Below are 16384 nucleotides of genomic sequence, written 5' to 3'. Positions count from 1 at the left end.
CCCCTGGGGATTTCCTTTTCACTGAAGGAATATTCAAATGTTCTGATTCTATTAAGGTATTCAGAAGAACAGATGTTCACATCCAGTAAAGCTTTGATCTCTAATTGGTCTACTGTGCATATTTATCCGATTTTTCATCAAGATGAACTAATAAATTACAGCCTAGCATCCGAATTCCTGGGGCCCTCCCCCTGCAGTCTACTGCGCGATCACCGCCCCTCAGTCATGGCTGTTCATACGTCATCCTGAGCTTTGGCCTCTCAAATCAGCTCAGAATGTTAGAAATTACTGCCTGTTGGGGTTTCCCCTCTGCCGTGTGTCGTGCTATGGTCAGACGTGATGAGTGTTCATGTCTCAAAATGAGTGTAATTTAAAATGAAGCTGGAGCTCAGCTACTCAGAACAGTTGCAAAAGGCTATAGTCTGGTGGGCCTTCCACTTTTATACACCTGGTTGGGGATAATTAGCAGGTTCTTTGGCCAGGAGAGATGTTGACAGATTCAGATGTGAAAGGTTTGCCAGTCCCGCCAAGCCCTTCATTGGAACCCTCAGCATAGGGACAACCTGCGCAGATAAAGAATATTATTGCTTTGGACCCAAGATATGTACATCACATTCCTCTCCTCTCCTTTGCAAGGCAGCCTGCATACCACTCTAACCTCACTTTTGAGTCAGGCCTGACTTAGATGGTAAAATGCAGGCCCTGTCTCAGGGCGCCTGGGTGGCTCATTCGGTTGGACATCTGCCTTCAGCTCAGATCATGATCACAGGGCCCTGGGATTGAGCCCTGCATTGGGCTCCCTGCTCAGTGGAGAGTCTCCTCTCTCTCTTGCTCTCCCTCTGCGTGCTCTCTCTCAAATAAATAAAAAAAAACTTTGAAAAAAAAATAAATAAAAATAAGATACAGGATCTGTCTCTTTAGCTTCCTGGCAAGTGGGAGGCTCTGTTGGTGTTCGTTAGGAAATGGACCAACTCCTTGTAGAATGCTTTGTGATGGGAACAGTGAACTTGGAGCAGGAGGCGTGCCCTGAGCAATCCTCACTTCACCTGCCAGAGCCAAAAACCAGGCAGACAAAACAGTTTTTTGTGTGCTGGCCTGGTGTCATCCTACAGTATGTCCACACCCTGTGCCCATCTAGCTATGATGTTCCTCCAGGTCATTCTGTCTCTCCCTGCCTTGCCTCCCAGCCCCACCCACCCCAAAGTACTTCCATTGTCTTTCCACTTCCCATTCTTCTCAGATCCCAGGTCCATGGTCAGCAGTATTTGTTGTACTGTGTGCGTGTTGCGTGTGTATAGTTCGTGCTTGGGTGGAGGAACCAAAGAATGAAGTAAAGAGAAGTACTTTCTCAGCATCATCATTCTCTGTCCTGGTCTACTGTTTGCCTTGGTCTCAGGTTGTCTCTGGCTGCTGCTTGGGCTCAGTTCCGATTTTGCAAGTAAACAATATGTGTCATTGTGTCACCTTCCAAACTGATGGCCCAAAGTGTGCACGTGCTGCAGAGGTGGCATGCCTCCCTGTGTTGCTTCAGGCGGAGAACCAAAGAGGCAAATGTGCCTCTTTGGGTATTCCTGTGTTTGACTCCCACATCCAAGCAGAGTCAGGGGAAAGGGCTTCCATTCCTTTCTGAAGAGTGGAGCGGAGAGAATGCACTATGGGATGCAGAACTGAAACTTGAGTGTATGACTGTTCTTCAGTTTGACTTCTGCAATCCTATGACCTTTGTTCCAAAGGCCAAAAGCGAGACAGTTCTACAAGCTTAGACGAGGATCAGTTTTAAACAAGTTGAGTTTTCCGCTGCGGTAGAAGTGGTAGTTCTGTCTTACCTAGCAGGACATCCCCTGTTTTTTCCTGGGATGACCCTGCTTGAGAAAAAGCAAGGAAGGCTGAATGGACTCAGTCATGCTAGGGATAAGGAATGAACCTGGATTTTGTCCATGGGGCAGCATATCGACCTCCTCTTTCTTCACTTTATGGATTAAATGAGTGTGGCATAGTCACCACCATGTGGGGAGCTCATTTTGTGCTTGGATACCATGTGCCTCTCCTTACACCTGCAGGACAACCTGGAGGAATAAATGATGACCCCAGAGGTCCACTCAGCATTTTGTACCCGTGTCATCACTGTGGGCAGTGCCAGGTGCAGTGGCGGTATAGATAGTGAACGCTCATGGGTCCTGCCAGCTAAAAATTGTTTTACTATGGGTTAAAATCAGATTTTGTTTTAATTCATTTTTTTTTAACTAGGCTCCAGCCCCAGCGTGGAGCTCAGTGTGGGGCTTGAACACACAGTCCTGAGATCAAGACCTGAGTTGAGCTCAAGAGTCGGGCACAACTGACTGAGCCACTCAGGTGCCTCTAAAACCAGATTTCAATTCATTCATTGGGAACCAGGTACCTAGAGCAATAAAATGAGGTGATATCAGAGGTATTGGAAGCAAGCTGTATTGAGATTGGATGAATGCCAGTGTCCCCCACCCGTGGAAAGTTGTCTACAGAATATCACAGAGGACCCAGGATTTTATTTTATTTTATTTTTTAAAGATTTTATTTATTTATCTATTTGAGAGAGGGAGAATGAGAGAGAGAGAGAGAGAGGGAGAGAGAGCATGAGAGGGGAGAGGTCAGAGGGAGAAGCAGACTCCCTGCCAAGCAAGGAGCCTGATGTGGGACTCGATCCCCGGCCTCCGGGATCATGACCCGAGCCAAAGGCAGTTGCCTAACCAACTAAGCCACCCAGGCGCTGGGACCCCAGGATTTTAAGAGCACTAATATTACATTTGAGATATATATATATATATATATATCACACACACATACATATATATACATACATATATATACAGATTACATATATATTACATATATACGTATATACACATATGTATATATGTTACATATATATGTATTTACATATATATACATATATTAGATATAATATTACATTATATATATATATATATATATATATATATATCAAGAATTAGGTATTTTGGGGTTAAATACAGTATAAAATTCCTCTTTACCCTAAGGATTTTAGCAATAAATAAATTTATTTGTGAGGCCAAGACACTACTCATGAGTATGGAGATTTTATACATAGGAATCTGTATTTTTATAAAGTCTGGTTTTGTATTTCATGTTTAAAAGCTTCCTGTTTGATTGTTGAGAGATTCAAGTCTATTTAATTTTAATACTGTCTCTGCCTTCATGCTCAAGATCATAGAGAGGTTAGAGAAGACCGTTTCAACTTTGATTGCTCGTAGCATTTGTCAATAAGATATGCCTCTGATTATTTAAGGTTTTGTATAAAACCTGTTCCCTGTGCCTTGTTTTTAACTTTTTCCTTGTTCCCATATTCATAGATGAAGAATCCTTTTTTCTTTTGCTCTAAATTGCATTCATAATCATTAGTTTGTAAAGATGACTGTCTTTTTAGAGAGTAGGCAAAAAAGGATGAATGTAATTTAAATTTAACATATTTTTATACTTTGTATTTTAATATTTTTTAGAGTAAGCAAACAAGTATATTCTATTTCCAGGTTTTATTTAGAGATTTCTTTGTGGGTTTTTGTTTTTTTTTTTTTTTAGTCACATTTTTAAAATCAGAACTTTCCTGCCTTTTCTTGGTAGGCTTTAAGTAACTGACATAATTTTGAAAATTTCTTTTGTTTTTCTTTGTTTTAAATTTAAATCATTGTCTGTTTATTTTGCCCATAGTAGTGTACTAGTCATTCTATATGTTTGTTGGGAAGATTCAATTTTTTAAGGTTTTCTTCAAGAAATGCCATTTTTTAGATTTTAAGTTCTTATGTTTCACCTGTATCCCTCATTAGGTTACTATTTCTATTGATTTACATTTCTTACTGAAAACTTTATTTATGTATATGAACATTAGTAATTGAATGTCAAGAGAAAACCTTCATAAGTGATTTAGATCAAATACTAAATGTAAAAAATAATATAGCCATCTTTCTAGCAGTTAACTCATATTTCAGTTAATTTGGTTAAATTAACAAATAACTTGGCTGAGATTTCCAGGGTATAAATCTGTCATTTGTAATTTCTTTTATTAACATTAACAAGTTGATATGTTTACTATTCCTGTATTGGAATGAAAGAAGACATCAATTTGAATTAACACTAAATAAATTATAAAGTATCTTTTTAAAACAATCATACTATCTGATTTAATGATTATGAATTTTGAATTTAATAGGTCATATATAGTTCTTGATAGATGAGTTGATAGTATCACAGTCCACCTTTATAATTAAGTATCAAGGGTCTATTCTTAATCAGCGATTCTTTAAGGCTGACTAAACGTGATCTTAATTACACTCACAGAAATGTCAAGGGATGTTGATTGTTTCGGTAAGGAAAATAAAATGATGCAGCCTGACCTTAACAAATTATAAATAAGGGAATGTTTACAAATGATAATAAGCAGCAAACTTTTAAGGGAGAGGATTGGTTCCCAAGTCAGTATTGCTGAAAGAAATTGAGTTTGGTCTTTAAATGTATTATCTGAATATTGAGAAATGTTCCTTTCAAATATTCTGTGCAAAGTCTCAAATATGTCCATGGTATCTAATTTGGAAGTCAGGTGAAAACTTCTCTTTGAAGCGCCTGTTAAAACAGGTATATTCTGAATTCAAGAAGAGATTATGATAAACCTTCAGTGGTAGTTGAGGGCAGCCCAAGTGTAGGAGGATAGAATGACAGTGCCCTGAACCTTATTATAGGTGAATTCGGTGAGGTAACCTACTGGCTTTTACTCCCCTTTTTCTCACTGCTTTCCTGCTAATAGAGAATGCAGTGCCAGTCTGCGCTGAAGGAAAAGTACATGAAGGGGAGATAATTTTTGCGTCATCATCAGCCAGTTTCGTGTTTATCTTATTCTTTGCTGCTTGCGAGAGTTATCTGCGAATCCAAATACGTATTTTATAACTTGGTCCAGGCAGAAACAGGAAAATGTAGTTGCCCTTTGCCCGAATGTAGCAGGTTATTTCTATTGAGTGCATACCCAGGATAAAAAGAGTTGGTAGTGTGCCTTTGGCAAAAGGCTTTCACTATTATTGTAATACCAACTAGGGTCCGTTTTTATGATAACAAAATATTTACCTTAATGAGGAATTTGAATGGAGTATTCAAGATGAAAAATGAATCAGTAGTGAAATACATCTTGGGCATCGGCTGCTCTATTGACAAAAGGCACAAATAGGAAATTTGTCTAAATAATTAGATTTTTAATTAGTGCATCATTGTAAGATGAATGTCACTGCGCTTCACTGCATGTAATTTTGTATTAGAAATTTCATGTCAACAGAGATGCTACCTGTGGTTTGCTGATTTGAATCGTTAATTTATCACTTGGGTGTATGGCGTGTCACCTCTTTGCAGTTGGGAGCAGAAAGAAGGCATTTAATTACAACTTCACTGGTGGTGAAACATATTGGTGGTGTTATGCAATATGAATACATTATATTTTCTAATATTCAGGGAGCAGCCACCCCTCAAATATTAGTGAGTGCATATTAACTTGCAAAGCTTTAAGCCACAGCCTGGGCAGATAGGTTGCTGAACCTCTAGTATCTGTGTATATTGAATATACCTGGACATTAGTGACGTTATATGTGCTTTTTCAAACTTTGATTTTGTTTTTTCTTTTCACAGTTGCCGAACAAGCAACCGGAAAAGCTTGATAGGCAATGGACAGTCACCAGCACTGCCTCGACCACACTCACCTCTCTCTGCTCATGCAGGTAACGACTTACCCTTTCTTGAGTTGTGTCTTCCTTCTTCTTGCTGGTTCTTAAAATAATCCAAGCATTTGGAAATTTTTATCTTTCCTGCTTATCTTGGTTTTCCTTTTGTTTTATCAGTACTTTGTTCTTTCTGATAAGTTAGCCCAAACCTCCTCCTCTCTTTCAGAGTGTTTGGACACTGAAATTGAGAATTTTTTTTTTTTTTATATGGGATCCTTTTTCAGTTATTGATTTCTCCATTTCTAAATCTGTGGATCCTACAAGACAGGTTTCCATGTTGGGATTATCTCTGGGGAATGCAGATGTGTTCGTTCACATGAAGAGGATCAGTGTTCAGAACTCTAGGGAAGGAAAAATACCTTTTTTCCTGCCCTTTTAAGTTCTCCACTGGGAACCTCCTAACCCAAGACAGATTTACAAGAGAAGAGCAAACACATTTATTTAATGAAGATTTCTGTGACACAGGAGCCTTCATGAGGGAATGGAAACCCAGAGACATGGTTGACTCACCAGAGTGAATTGATGCTAGGTTTGAGGAAGAGTGAGCAGTTGTGCAAGGACAGGGCAGAAATGAGCTAACTCTAGTAAACCAGGGCAAACTGAGCAAGAGCTGTACATGCACAATCCTCCATCCATTGTTTTCAGGAATCAAGACGCTCCTTTGCTTTAGGTGCACATGCACAGAACCTTCCTGCACATGCCATTTCTCCTATTTCTTCAGCTTAAAACACTGCTGGTCGGGATGCCATATTTTGAGGCCACGTGTCTTAACCTCCTTCAGAACCATTCAGCATTTATTCTCCCGAAAGTTGAACTTACCCGTTACTTACATTCCCTGTTACAAATAATGCTGCTAGTAACAGTCTAGGATATATCTTCTCTAGTATGTGTGCAAGAGTTTATCTCAGGTTTTGCCTGGAAATGGCAGATATAACTTATTTATTACCTCTATAATCATTATAGGGATAGTGAAGATTGAGATATGAGTTCTTGGCCTCAAGTACCAATTATAAGCAAGGTATAGCCATATTAGAAAAACTGTGTAGTGAAGATTACTATGAATGTTGGGTTGTTTTTTTGTTTGTTTGTTTGTTCGGTTTTTTTGGGGGGGGGTTGTGGTTTTTTTGTTTGTTATTTTTAATTATCCGTGATGTTGCAAGGTAGAGAAGGGTTAATTCCAACCAGGAAAGTATGGGAGAGTTTGAAGGAGCCACTTAGTCAGGATGCTGAAAGCCAAGCAGGACTCGGGCTGGTAGAAATGGGGTGAGAGAAGGGGAATTACCAGTGTGGCTGGAGTGGGGCATGCATGTTGGATTGTAAGAAAACATGAAGGTGGAAAAAGAGGTGAAAGAGAGTACAAGGGATTTGGATTTTGATTGCCTTTCAAGGATTTGAGGAGGATCTGTGTTTTGAGAAGCTGTCTTGAGGATTGTGAAGGATGACGGGTGGAAAGGATGGATGAGTAAGCCCTAAGTCATTGTACTCTGGTAGAAGCTCTAACCCCAGTAGGCTTTCAGATGATACTCATTTCCTATTTAAAAATAGGACTCTGACTCTTTCCTGAAGGCAATCCTTTTGCTCAGGGGTTGCTTTCAAATTGAGATTGGGAGTTAACAGTAACAGGTTTGGGGAGAAGAAACGAGAGAGTGAGATAGTTGCCCCTTTGGAACAAAACTTTATTTTCTCTTTAGTGATAAAAGATGGCAAAGCAAAAATGGTAAAACAAGAGTTGATAAAATTATGATACTAAAGCAAGACCACTGAAGTTCAGAGATACCATTCTCAGGTAGAACTTGAGAGAAACTTTTGCACATATACACAAGAGGGCATGGTCGAGACTCCTCGTAGCCACACTGTGATAGCGAAACATCTGAAGCCCCCTAAGTAGCTTTCGGTTGAAAAATGGGTAAATGAGTTGTGGCATAGTCATCACAGAACACTGTGAACAAAGGAAGTATTAACACCGCGCCTGTCTGCGTGGACGCAACTCTGAGAGTGTTGGACAGCAAAAGCCAACTTGCAAAAAAAGTTAGTTGAAACTATTCATGTAAGGTTAGCATGAAGCTATTTTTTGTTTAGGGATACCCACATACACTCTTAAACATGTATATACATTTCTTTTAAGAGCCTAAAGGAAAACATAGTCCTTTTAAAGACAGATTTCATGGTAGTAATTACCTCTGAGAAGGTGTGAGGGAGATATCGCTGGGGGAGGGGGAAGCAGTCGGTAATAGTGGATTTCCACAACTCCTTGATGACCACCCAGCTAATTCTGTCATTAGCGTTTATACCATGGAGATGTATATTTACATTATCATTAGAATAGTCAAAGGTGACAGAGGGGCAAGCAAGGCCAAATACCTACTTGGGGCTGGAATTCTATCTTTTTTTTTTTTTAAGAATTGCAGTCTTGGGGCGCCTAGGTGGCTCAGTCGGTTGAGCTGCTGCCTTCGGCTCAGGTCATGATCTCAGGGTCCTGGGATGGAGTCCACAACGGGTTCCTTGCTCAGTGGGGAGCCTGCTTCTCTCTCTGCCTGTCTCTCTGCCTGCTTGTGTGCTCTCTCTCTCTATGTCAAATAGATAAATAAATAAAATCTTTAAAAAAAAAAAAGAGTTGCAGTCTTATTTTTTTAGAGAGAGAACAAATGCACATGTAGGGCAGTGGGTGAGGGCAGAGGGAGAAGGAGAGAGAGAATCTCATTCAGACCGCACACCCAGCGTGGGGCCTGACGCAGGGCTCGTTCTCATGACCCCGAGATCATGACCTGAGCTGAAGTCAAGAGTTGGACGCTCGAGCACCTGAGCTACCCAGATGCCCCTGGAATTGTTTCTTTACATTCTTCCTGAAGAGTTGTGGCAATATATACAAGTGCTAAGTGTATCATGAATTTTATTTCTTATGTGTAATTCAGTAGTGATTAAAAACTTCAATCCTACTCCTCTCTGTAGTGTTCTTTAGTAATTGTACCCTAGTTTATGTGCCCACTGATGAGTCTTTTATTGCTGTGATTTTCTTCAGTGCTAATATTGAGAGTAGAGAAAATGTGGTGAAGACTTTAATGATCCTTTTAATTATTTTTCTTTTTCTCTATGTAGACTTAGCTTGAATTCTTTCCTCTTCAGACATAATCAGAGGAGTGGGCAGAGAGAAGCCTGTCTATCAGGTTCTGACAGCATTTTCCCTCAGGTCGAAGAGCCAACAGGTTTTTATTTGCTCAGAACCTGTAGAACTCTGTCAGACTTAATTTGTGAGACATGGTATTTATCACAATCTGGTAGTTTCCTATTTATGTATAATAAGAGGAGGAAAATGTAAATTAAATAAAGACCAGTCCTCCTGTCTTGATGATGGTAAATGCCTGCCCACTCACCTTGCCTCATCACCTCTTCCTTCCTGTTGCTGTCTTCTGTGTCATGTGTTTGAGACAAAGAATGCCAGAGAGAATTCCCAAATGTCTTTACAAAACACAAGAGAAAGAAAAACCACCATCTTTCAGTGCTTACTGACCCAAAGATAAAGTTAGACTTTTTATTTATTTATTTTAGGTCAGGCTTATGTGAATCAGGCCACTCATCGCTGACACATGAATTAATCCCCTGTCAAATGAATTGTTAGAGATGAGAACGTGAATTCACTTGTGCGGATGTGTCAGTAGGGCTCTAAGGAAAGAGAGCCCGGCATAGTGTTCTGGAGCTTATCTCTACAAACAAAATAGTGTTTGTTGAGAGCGAGGGATTCCTAAAAGAGCAGTGAATAGGAGTCCCATTAAAAAAAAAAAAACAAACAAACAAACAAAAAAAAGGCAGAAAATCACAGGCTCCTGGTTCTGGGTAGATTTTAAGCATGAAATTTAATCCAGAAGCTCCAAAGGAAAAGACTAGTGTATCTCCCCTAACATGAAGATTTCTCTGTAGTAAATAAAATCAAAAGGAAACGAAGTGTGAGAAATCTTTTTATGCCCGTAATAGAGAAGTATCTGACTGTCTTAACAGAGGCACAAAGAGCTTGTATAAATTGATAGGAAAATGGCGAATGCACCCAAGATGTCAATGGCACATCATAGAAAACAGATCAAAATGTTCCCCCAAAAGTATGAAATGATTCATTGCAATCATGAGAGAAATGTGAGCCATAGTAGAGTATCATTCACCTGACATATTGTCAAAAACTTTATAAAACTGACAGACTCCAAAGACAGCAAGATTGTCGAGAAAGAGGCCCTGCCACGTGACCTCAGTATCAATGATGTGACTGGTGCTACCATTTTGGTTGTAGCAGTTTGTCCTGTTGGTGAAAACTGCAACTGCATTTACCCTTTGGCTCAGCCAGTTCGTCTCTAGAAAGTAATCTAGGGAGATTCTCGCAAAATAACAGAAAATAACAAGGCTAGTGACTTGTAAAATCGCAGATGGAAAGTGAAGTTATTACCATTTCATCATTTAACGTGTCCTTCAGTAGGGGACTGGTTTTGTAGAAAATGATTCAGACATACAGCCCGGCACTGCATGGTTGTTACAAAGAGAGAGATAGACTTTCATGTTCTGATATTAGATTGATGCTCAAGATGGGTGGTTAAGTGAAAAAATACACTGTGTAATTTTCTACGTGTGTGTGTGTTTTAGACAGCATAGATGCATATAGGCACACTTGTATATCATGCATATTCATAGGCAATTTTGGAAGGAGAAAGGAGAGACTTAGCACTGTTAATCTTTGGGGACTAGGAAGGTAGGGAAATTAGCATACAGTGGTTTTATACTAAAATAAGGCTCTAAAAATAAGCCAATAAAGAAAACAATACCCACCTTAGTTTTCTCTCGTAGTGTAATAAATTACCAAAAATGTACTGGCTTAAAACAGTATCCATGTATTAATTTTATGCTTCTGTGGAGCAGATATCTGGGTACACTTGACTTGCTTAAGCTCAAGGGATTCTCAAGCTATCAGAAGGCCAAAATCAAAGAAAGGTGGGAAATCCCAAGTTTCTAGTTCCCAAGGACCCCTCACCCAGTGTTTCTGCTTAGAGTATCATAAGTCCAAAATCAGAGTGTCTGTTGGGCTGGGCTCTTATCTGGAGACGAGGAAAGAATCTGTTTCCAAGCTCATGGAGGTTGTGAACAGATTCACATCCCTGCGGGTAGAGGAATGAGATCCCTGTCTCATCTTGACCATTGGCCAGGGGCTGCTTTCACCCTCTGGAGGCCACAGTCCTCTCCCTGCAAGCCTCCGCTGGCACAGCCAGTCCTTCTCATGCTTCAGGTCTCTAACTTTGCCTGCCATCAGCCAGAGCACATTTTTTCTTTGAAAAGGCTTATCTGATTGGGTAGTGACTCCAGGCCTTTTAAGTCCTAAGAGCACACGTTGCCCCCTTCCAGAATACCTAACCTTTTGGGTCTTCAGAAGTTGTTCTTACCAGGAGTTTGTAGGTAACTGTTGAGATTCATTTATAAGAATGTTTTTGGAAGGAAAGATGGAAAGGAGTCTCACATTCCTATTGGACAATGCTAGGAATTGTTACAGACAGGAAATATCCCTAAGGTTAGGTTAGTATGTTGTTGGAAAAAGGTTCATAAATTATTTTATAATAATGAAGTACCTCATGTCTGAAGGGTGAGTCACCGGCTTATTTGTTGCCGCACTGTTCACCAGGCCCTTTTCAAAGCTGTAACTGAACTAAAGGGGGCCTGTAGAGACAGAAATAATCAGAGAACTGGAGAGCTTCTATTCCACGGAGAAACTTAGAACACGTGGAAAAGCACTGGGATGGGTGCATGGGGGTTGGGCAGCACAACAGACCATTGCACGTCCCGCTCGTGTGACTAGTCACTGTGGACATTGTGGTTCATGTTTCATCATCTTCCTTCTTCCCTGCCTCTTGGGGGCCAGGAGGCGTGGGCTTAACGACCCACTGCATTAAGGGAGAAACTATGAGATACCGTGGGTATTTTTTCAGTAGGGTTTTTCTTAGTTCAGAAAATGTGAGTACCTTCCTCTTTGGGACTTGTTTTGGAGTTTCTTCTTGAGCCCCACGTGAGAAGGGGTGAGCCCACTTTACAACATGCATTTGTGCTGTATTGGTGTTCTCATTCATCAGGCGGGACTCTGAATAGGACGGGGGTACATGCAGGGGTTTCTGCAGACAGGTATTGCTGATGCAAAGAATTGGAAGTGAGTAGTCTGGCAATGATATAGAGACAGGGGAAAAATAAACATTGTGGAGTGGAGTTCAGAGAAGATAATCTGGGGTAGAACAGGGGGAGCAAGGGTTCCAGGGTGCCAGATGTGTCCCTGAGAGCATCCCCAGTGTTGGTGGGGAACTTCTCTACATACTGTGCCGAGAATGGGAACCCTAAGCTTGGAAGGTGTGTAGCTGGGCAATAACGGATTTAGCAAAACCTGAAATGTGGGCGCTGAGTGCCAACCAAGTCCTTAATTGACTTACTAACATCCACATGATGTAGTGCCATTTTAAAGAAGAAGTGTAAAATCTCCTAAGAAATGCAACAGGCCACATGTCCATGATTCTGATCTTCCAGGCTGGTGTGGCTAAAAAATAAAATGGAATATTCTGATTATAACAGTGAAAACTGATAGTTTGTAGGAAAGAGGAGAAATGTCATGGAAGATAGGAATATCCTATCAAGTTACACGACCCCTTGCTAACATTTTATTTCTTGTCCTTTCTCCTGTAGGTGTGTGCACATGTGTCTATGTGTGCATGTGGCTGTTGAAGTTTCTGTGTTAGTGCACCCTTGCCAGCGCTCATGGTATAGAGTTTTAGGTTCCACAATATAAGCCAAACAATATCATAGTATTTTTTCCAATTTAATTGAGAAATAATTGACATAGAACATGGTATTAGTTTCTGATGTGCAACATAATGATTTGGTATTTGCATCTATTGGGAAGTAAGTTTAGTGAACATCCATCCCCTCATGTAGGTTTCGCTTTTTTTTTTTTTTTTTAAGATTTTATGTATTTATTTGAGAGAGAGAAAGAGTGCATGAGCAGGGTGAGGAACAGAGGGAGAAGCAGAATCTTTGCTGAGCAAGGAACCCAATGACGGGCTCCATCCCAGGACCCTGGGATCATGACGCGAGCTGAAGGGAGACACCTAACTGATTGAACCACCCAGGTGCCTTGAGGTGATACATTTTTTCTTATGATGAGAACTTCTAGGATTTACTCTTTTAGAAGCTTTAAATATACAGTACAGTTTTGTACAGCAAGGTGGGTTTAGTTAACATTACATCCTGGAACTTATCTTACAGTTGGAAGATGGACCTTTTGTATTTCTCAGAATTATTTCACTTAGCATAATCTCCTCATGATCCATTCATGTTGTTGCACGTGCAGAATTTCCTTCTTTTTTTAATGGCTGATTAGTTGTCCTGAAATTATATGTATACCACATTTTCTTTATGTATCCATCTCTTGATGGACATTTAGGTTGTTTCTATGTTTTAGCTATTATAAATAATGCTGCAGTGAACATGGACTACACCTATCTTCTTAGTGACTTTGTTTCCTTCAGATAGACACCAAGAAGTGAAATTGCAAAATCATATACTATTTCTTTTCTTTTTTTTTTAACACTATCATTGCTTTTTTTTTTTTTTAACATATAATGTATTATTTGCCCGAGGGGTGTAGGTCTGTGAATCGTCAGGCTTACACACTTCACAGCACTCATCATAGCATATACCTTCCCCAATGTCCATAACCCAACAGCCCTCTCCATTGCCACCCTCTCCCCAGCAACCCTCAGTTTGTTTTGTGAGATTAAGAGTCTCTTGGGCACCTGGGTGGCTCAGTGGATTAAAGCCTCTGCCTTTGGCTCAGGTCATGATCTCAGGGTCCTGGGATTGAGCCCCGAATCAGGCTCCCTGCTCAGCAGGGAGCCTGCTTCCCTGCCCTCCCCTCTGCCTGCCTCTCTGCCTACTTGTGTTATCTCTCTCTGTCAAATAAATAAGTAAAATCTTTAAAAAAAAAAAAAAAAACAAACTTTGCTGAGTAAACAGAAGGAAGGCTTTAAAAAAAAAAAAAGAGAGTCTCTTATGGTTTGTCTCCCTCCCCAGTCCCATCTTGTTTCATGTTTTCCTTCCCTACCCACCCAAACTCCCTACTTTGCCTCCCAAATTCCTCATATCAGGGAGAGCATATGATAATTGTCTTTCTCTGATTGACTTATTTCGCTAAGCGTAATATCCTCTAGTTCCATCCACATTGTTGCAAATGGCAAGATTTCATTTCTTTGGATGGCTGCATAGTATTCCATTGTATATATATATGTATATATATATATACATCTTCTTTATCAATTCCTCTGTAGATGGCCATCTAGGTTCTTTCCATAGTTTGGCTCTTGTGGGCATTGCTGCTAGAAACATTCAGGTGCACGTGCCCCTTCAGATCACTGCATTTGTATCTTTAGGGTAAATACCCAGTAGTGTGATTGCTGGGTCATAGGGTAGATTTTTCAACTTTTTGAGGAGGCTCCATGCTGTTTTCCAGAGTGGCTGCACCAGCTTGCATTCCCACCAACAGTGTAGGAGGGTTCCCCTTTCTCCGCATCCTCAACAGCATCTGTCATTTCCTAATTTGTTAATTTCAGCCATTCTGACTGGTGTGAGGTGGTATCTCATTGCGGTTTTGATTTGTATTTCCCTGATGCCAAGTGATGTGGAGCACTTTTTCATGTGTCTTTTGGCCATCTGGACGTCTTCTTTGCAGAAATGTCTGTTCATGTCTTCTGCCCATTTCTTGATTGGATTATTTGTTCTTTGGGTATTGAGTTTGATAAGTTCTTTATAGATATAGATAGCTTTTTATCTGATACGTTGTTTGCAAATATCTTTTCCCATTCTGTCAGTTGTCTTTTGGTTTTGTTGATTGTTTGCTGTGCAAAAGCTTTTGATCTTGATGAAGTCCCAATAGTTCATTTTTGCCCTTGCTTCCCTTGCCTTGGGTGATGTTTCTAGGAAGAAGTTGCTGTGGCTGAGTTTGAAGATTTGCCACCTGTGTTCTCCTCAAGGATTTTGATGGATTCCTTTCTCACATTGAGGTCTTTCATCCATCTTGAGTATATTTTTCTGTGTGGTGTTAAGGAAATGGTCCAATTTCATTCGTCTGCATGTGGCTGTCCAATTTTCGCAACACCGTTTGTTGAAAAGACTATCCTTTTTCCATTGGACATTCTTTCCTGCTTTGTCAAAGATTAGTTGACCATAGAGTTAAGGGTCTATTTCTGGGCTCTCCATTGTGTTCCATTGATGTATGTGTCTGTTTTTGTGCCAGTACCATACTGTCTTGATGATGACAGCTTTGTAATAGAGCTTGAAGTCTGGAATTGTGATGCTACCAACTTTGGCTTTCTTTTTCAATATTCCTCTGGCTATTTGAGGTCTTTTCTGGTTCCATATAAATTTTAGGATTATTTGTTCCATTTCTTTGGAAAAAAATGGACAGTATTTTGATAGGGATTGCATTAAATGTGTAGATTGCTTTAGGTAGCATAGTCATTTTCATAATATTTGTTCTTCCAATTCTTGAGCATGGAACATTTTTCCATTTCTTTGTGTCTTCCTCGATTTCTTTCATGAGTGCTTTATAGTTTTCTGAGTATAGATTCTTTGCCTCTTTGGTTAGATTTATTCCCAGGTATCTTATGATTTTTGGGTGCAACTGTAAATGGGATTGACTCCTTAATTTCTCTTTCTTCTCTCTTGTTGGTGTATAAAAATGCAGCTGATTTCTATGCATTGATTTTATATCCTGACACTTTACTGGATTCCTATACAAGTTGTAGCAGATTTGGAGTGGAGTCTTTTGGGTTTTCCACATAAAGTATCATATCAAATGCAAAGAGTGATAGTTTGACTTCTTCTTGCTGATTTGGATGCTTTTAATTTTTTTTTGTTGTCTGATTGCTGAGGCTAGGACTTCTAGTACTATGTTGAATAGCAGCGGTGATAATGGACATCCTTGCTGTGTTCCTGACCTTAGCAGAAAAGCTCTCAGTTTTTCTCTGTTGTGAATAATATTCGCTGTGGTTTTTTCCTAGATGGCTTTGATGATATTGAGGTATGTACCCTCTGTCCCTACACTTTGAAGAGTTTTTATCAAGAAAGGATGCTGTACTTTGTCAAATGCTTTTTCAGCATCTATTGAGAATATCATATGGTTCTTGTTCTTTCTTTTATTAATGTAATGTATCACATTGATTGATTTGCGGATGTTGAACCAACCTTGCATCCCTGGAATAAATCTCACTTGGTCGTGGTGAATAATTCTTTTAATGTACTGTTGGATCCTATTGGCTAGTATTTTGGTGAGAATTTTCACATATGTGTTCATCAAGGATATTGGTCTGTAATTCTCCTTTTTGGTGGGGTCTTTGGTTTTGGGATCAAGGTAATGCTGGCCTCATAAAAAAAGTTTGGAAGTTTTCCTTCCACTTCTGTTTTTTTGGAACAGTTTCAGGAGGATAGATATTAATTCTTCATATGTTTGGTAGGATTCCCCTAGGAAGTCGTCTGGCCCTGGGCTCTTGTTTGTTGGGAGATTTTTGATGACTGTTTCAATCTCCTTATGGTTATGGGTCCGTTCAGGTTTT

General features: G+C 39.9%; 1 protein-coding gene across 1 annotated transcript in view; it reads left to right on the top strand.

Annotated features, from left to right (window-relative positions):
- MAST4 (microtubule associated serine/threonine kinase family member 4) overlaps nucleotides 1-16384 on the top strand; it is a 557439-nt gene that overhangs the window by 431090 nt on the left and 109965 nt on the right. Inside the window, 1 exon segment of the mRNA XM_032849379.1 lies at nucleotides 5677-5765. Within this exon segment, the coding sequence (XP_032705270.1) occupies nucleotides 5677-5765 (89 nt within the window).

Source organism: Lontra canadensis, unplaced genomic scaffold, assembly GCF_010015895.1.
Source record: "Lontra canadensis isolate GAN:19392208 unplaced genomic scaffold, GSC_riverotter_1.0 scaffold4, whole genome shotgun sequence".
Lineage (NCBI taxonomy): Eukaryota > Metazoa > Chordata > Mammalia > Carnivora > Mustelidae > Lontra > Lontra canadensis.
The sequence above is the reverse complement of the archived record's forward strand: the minus strand, read 5'-3'. Positions and strand labels throughout refer to the sequence as shown.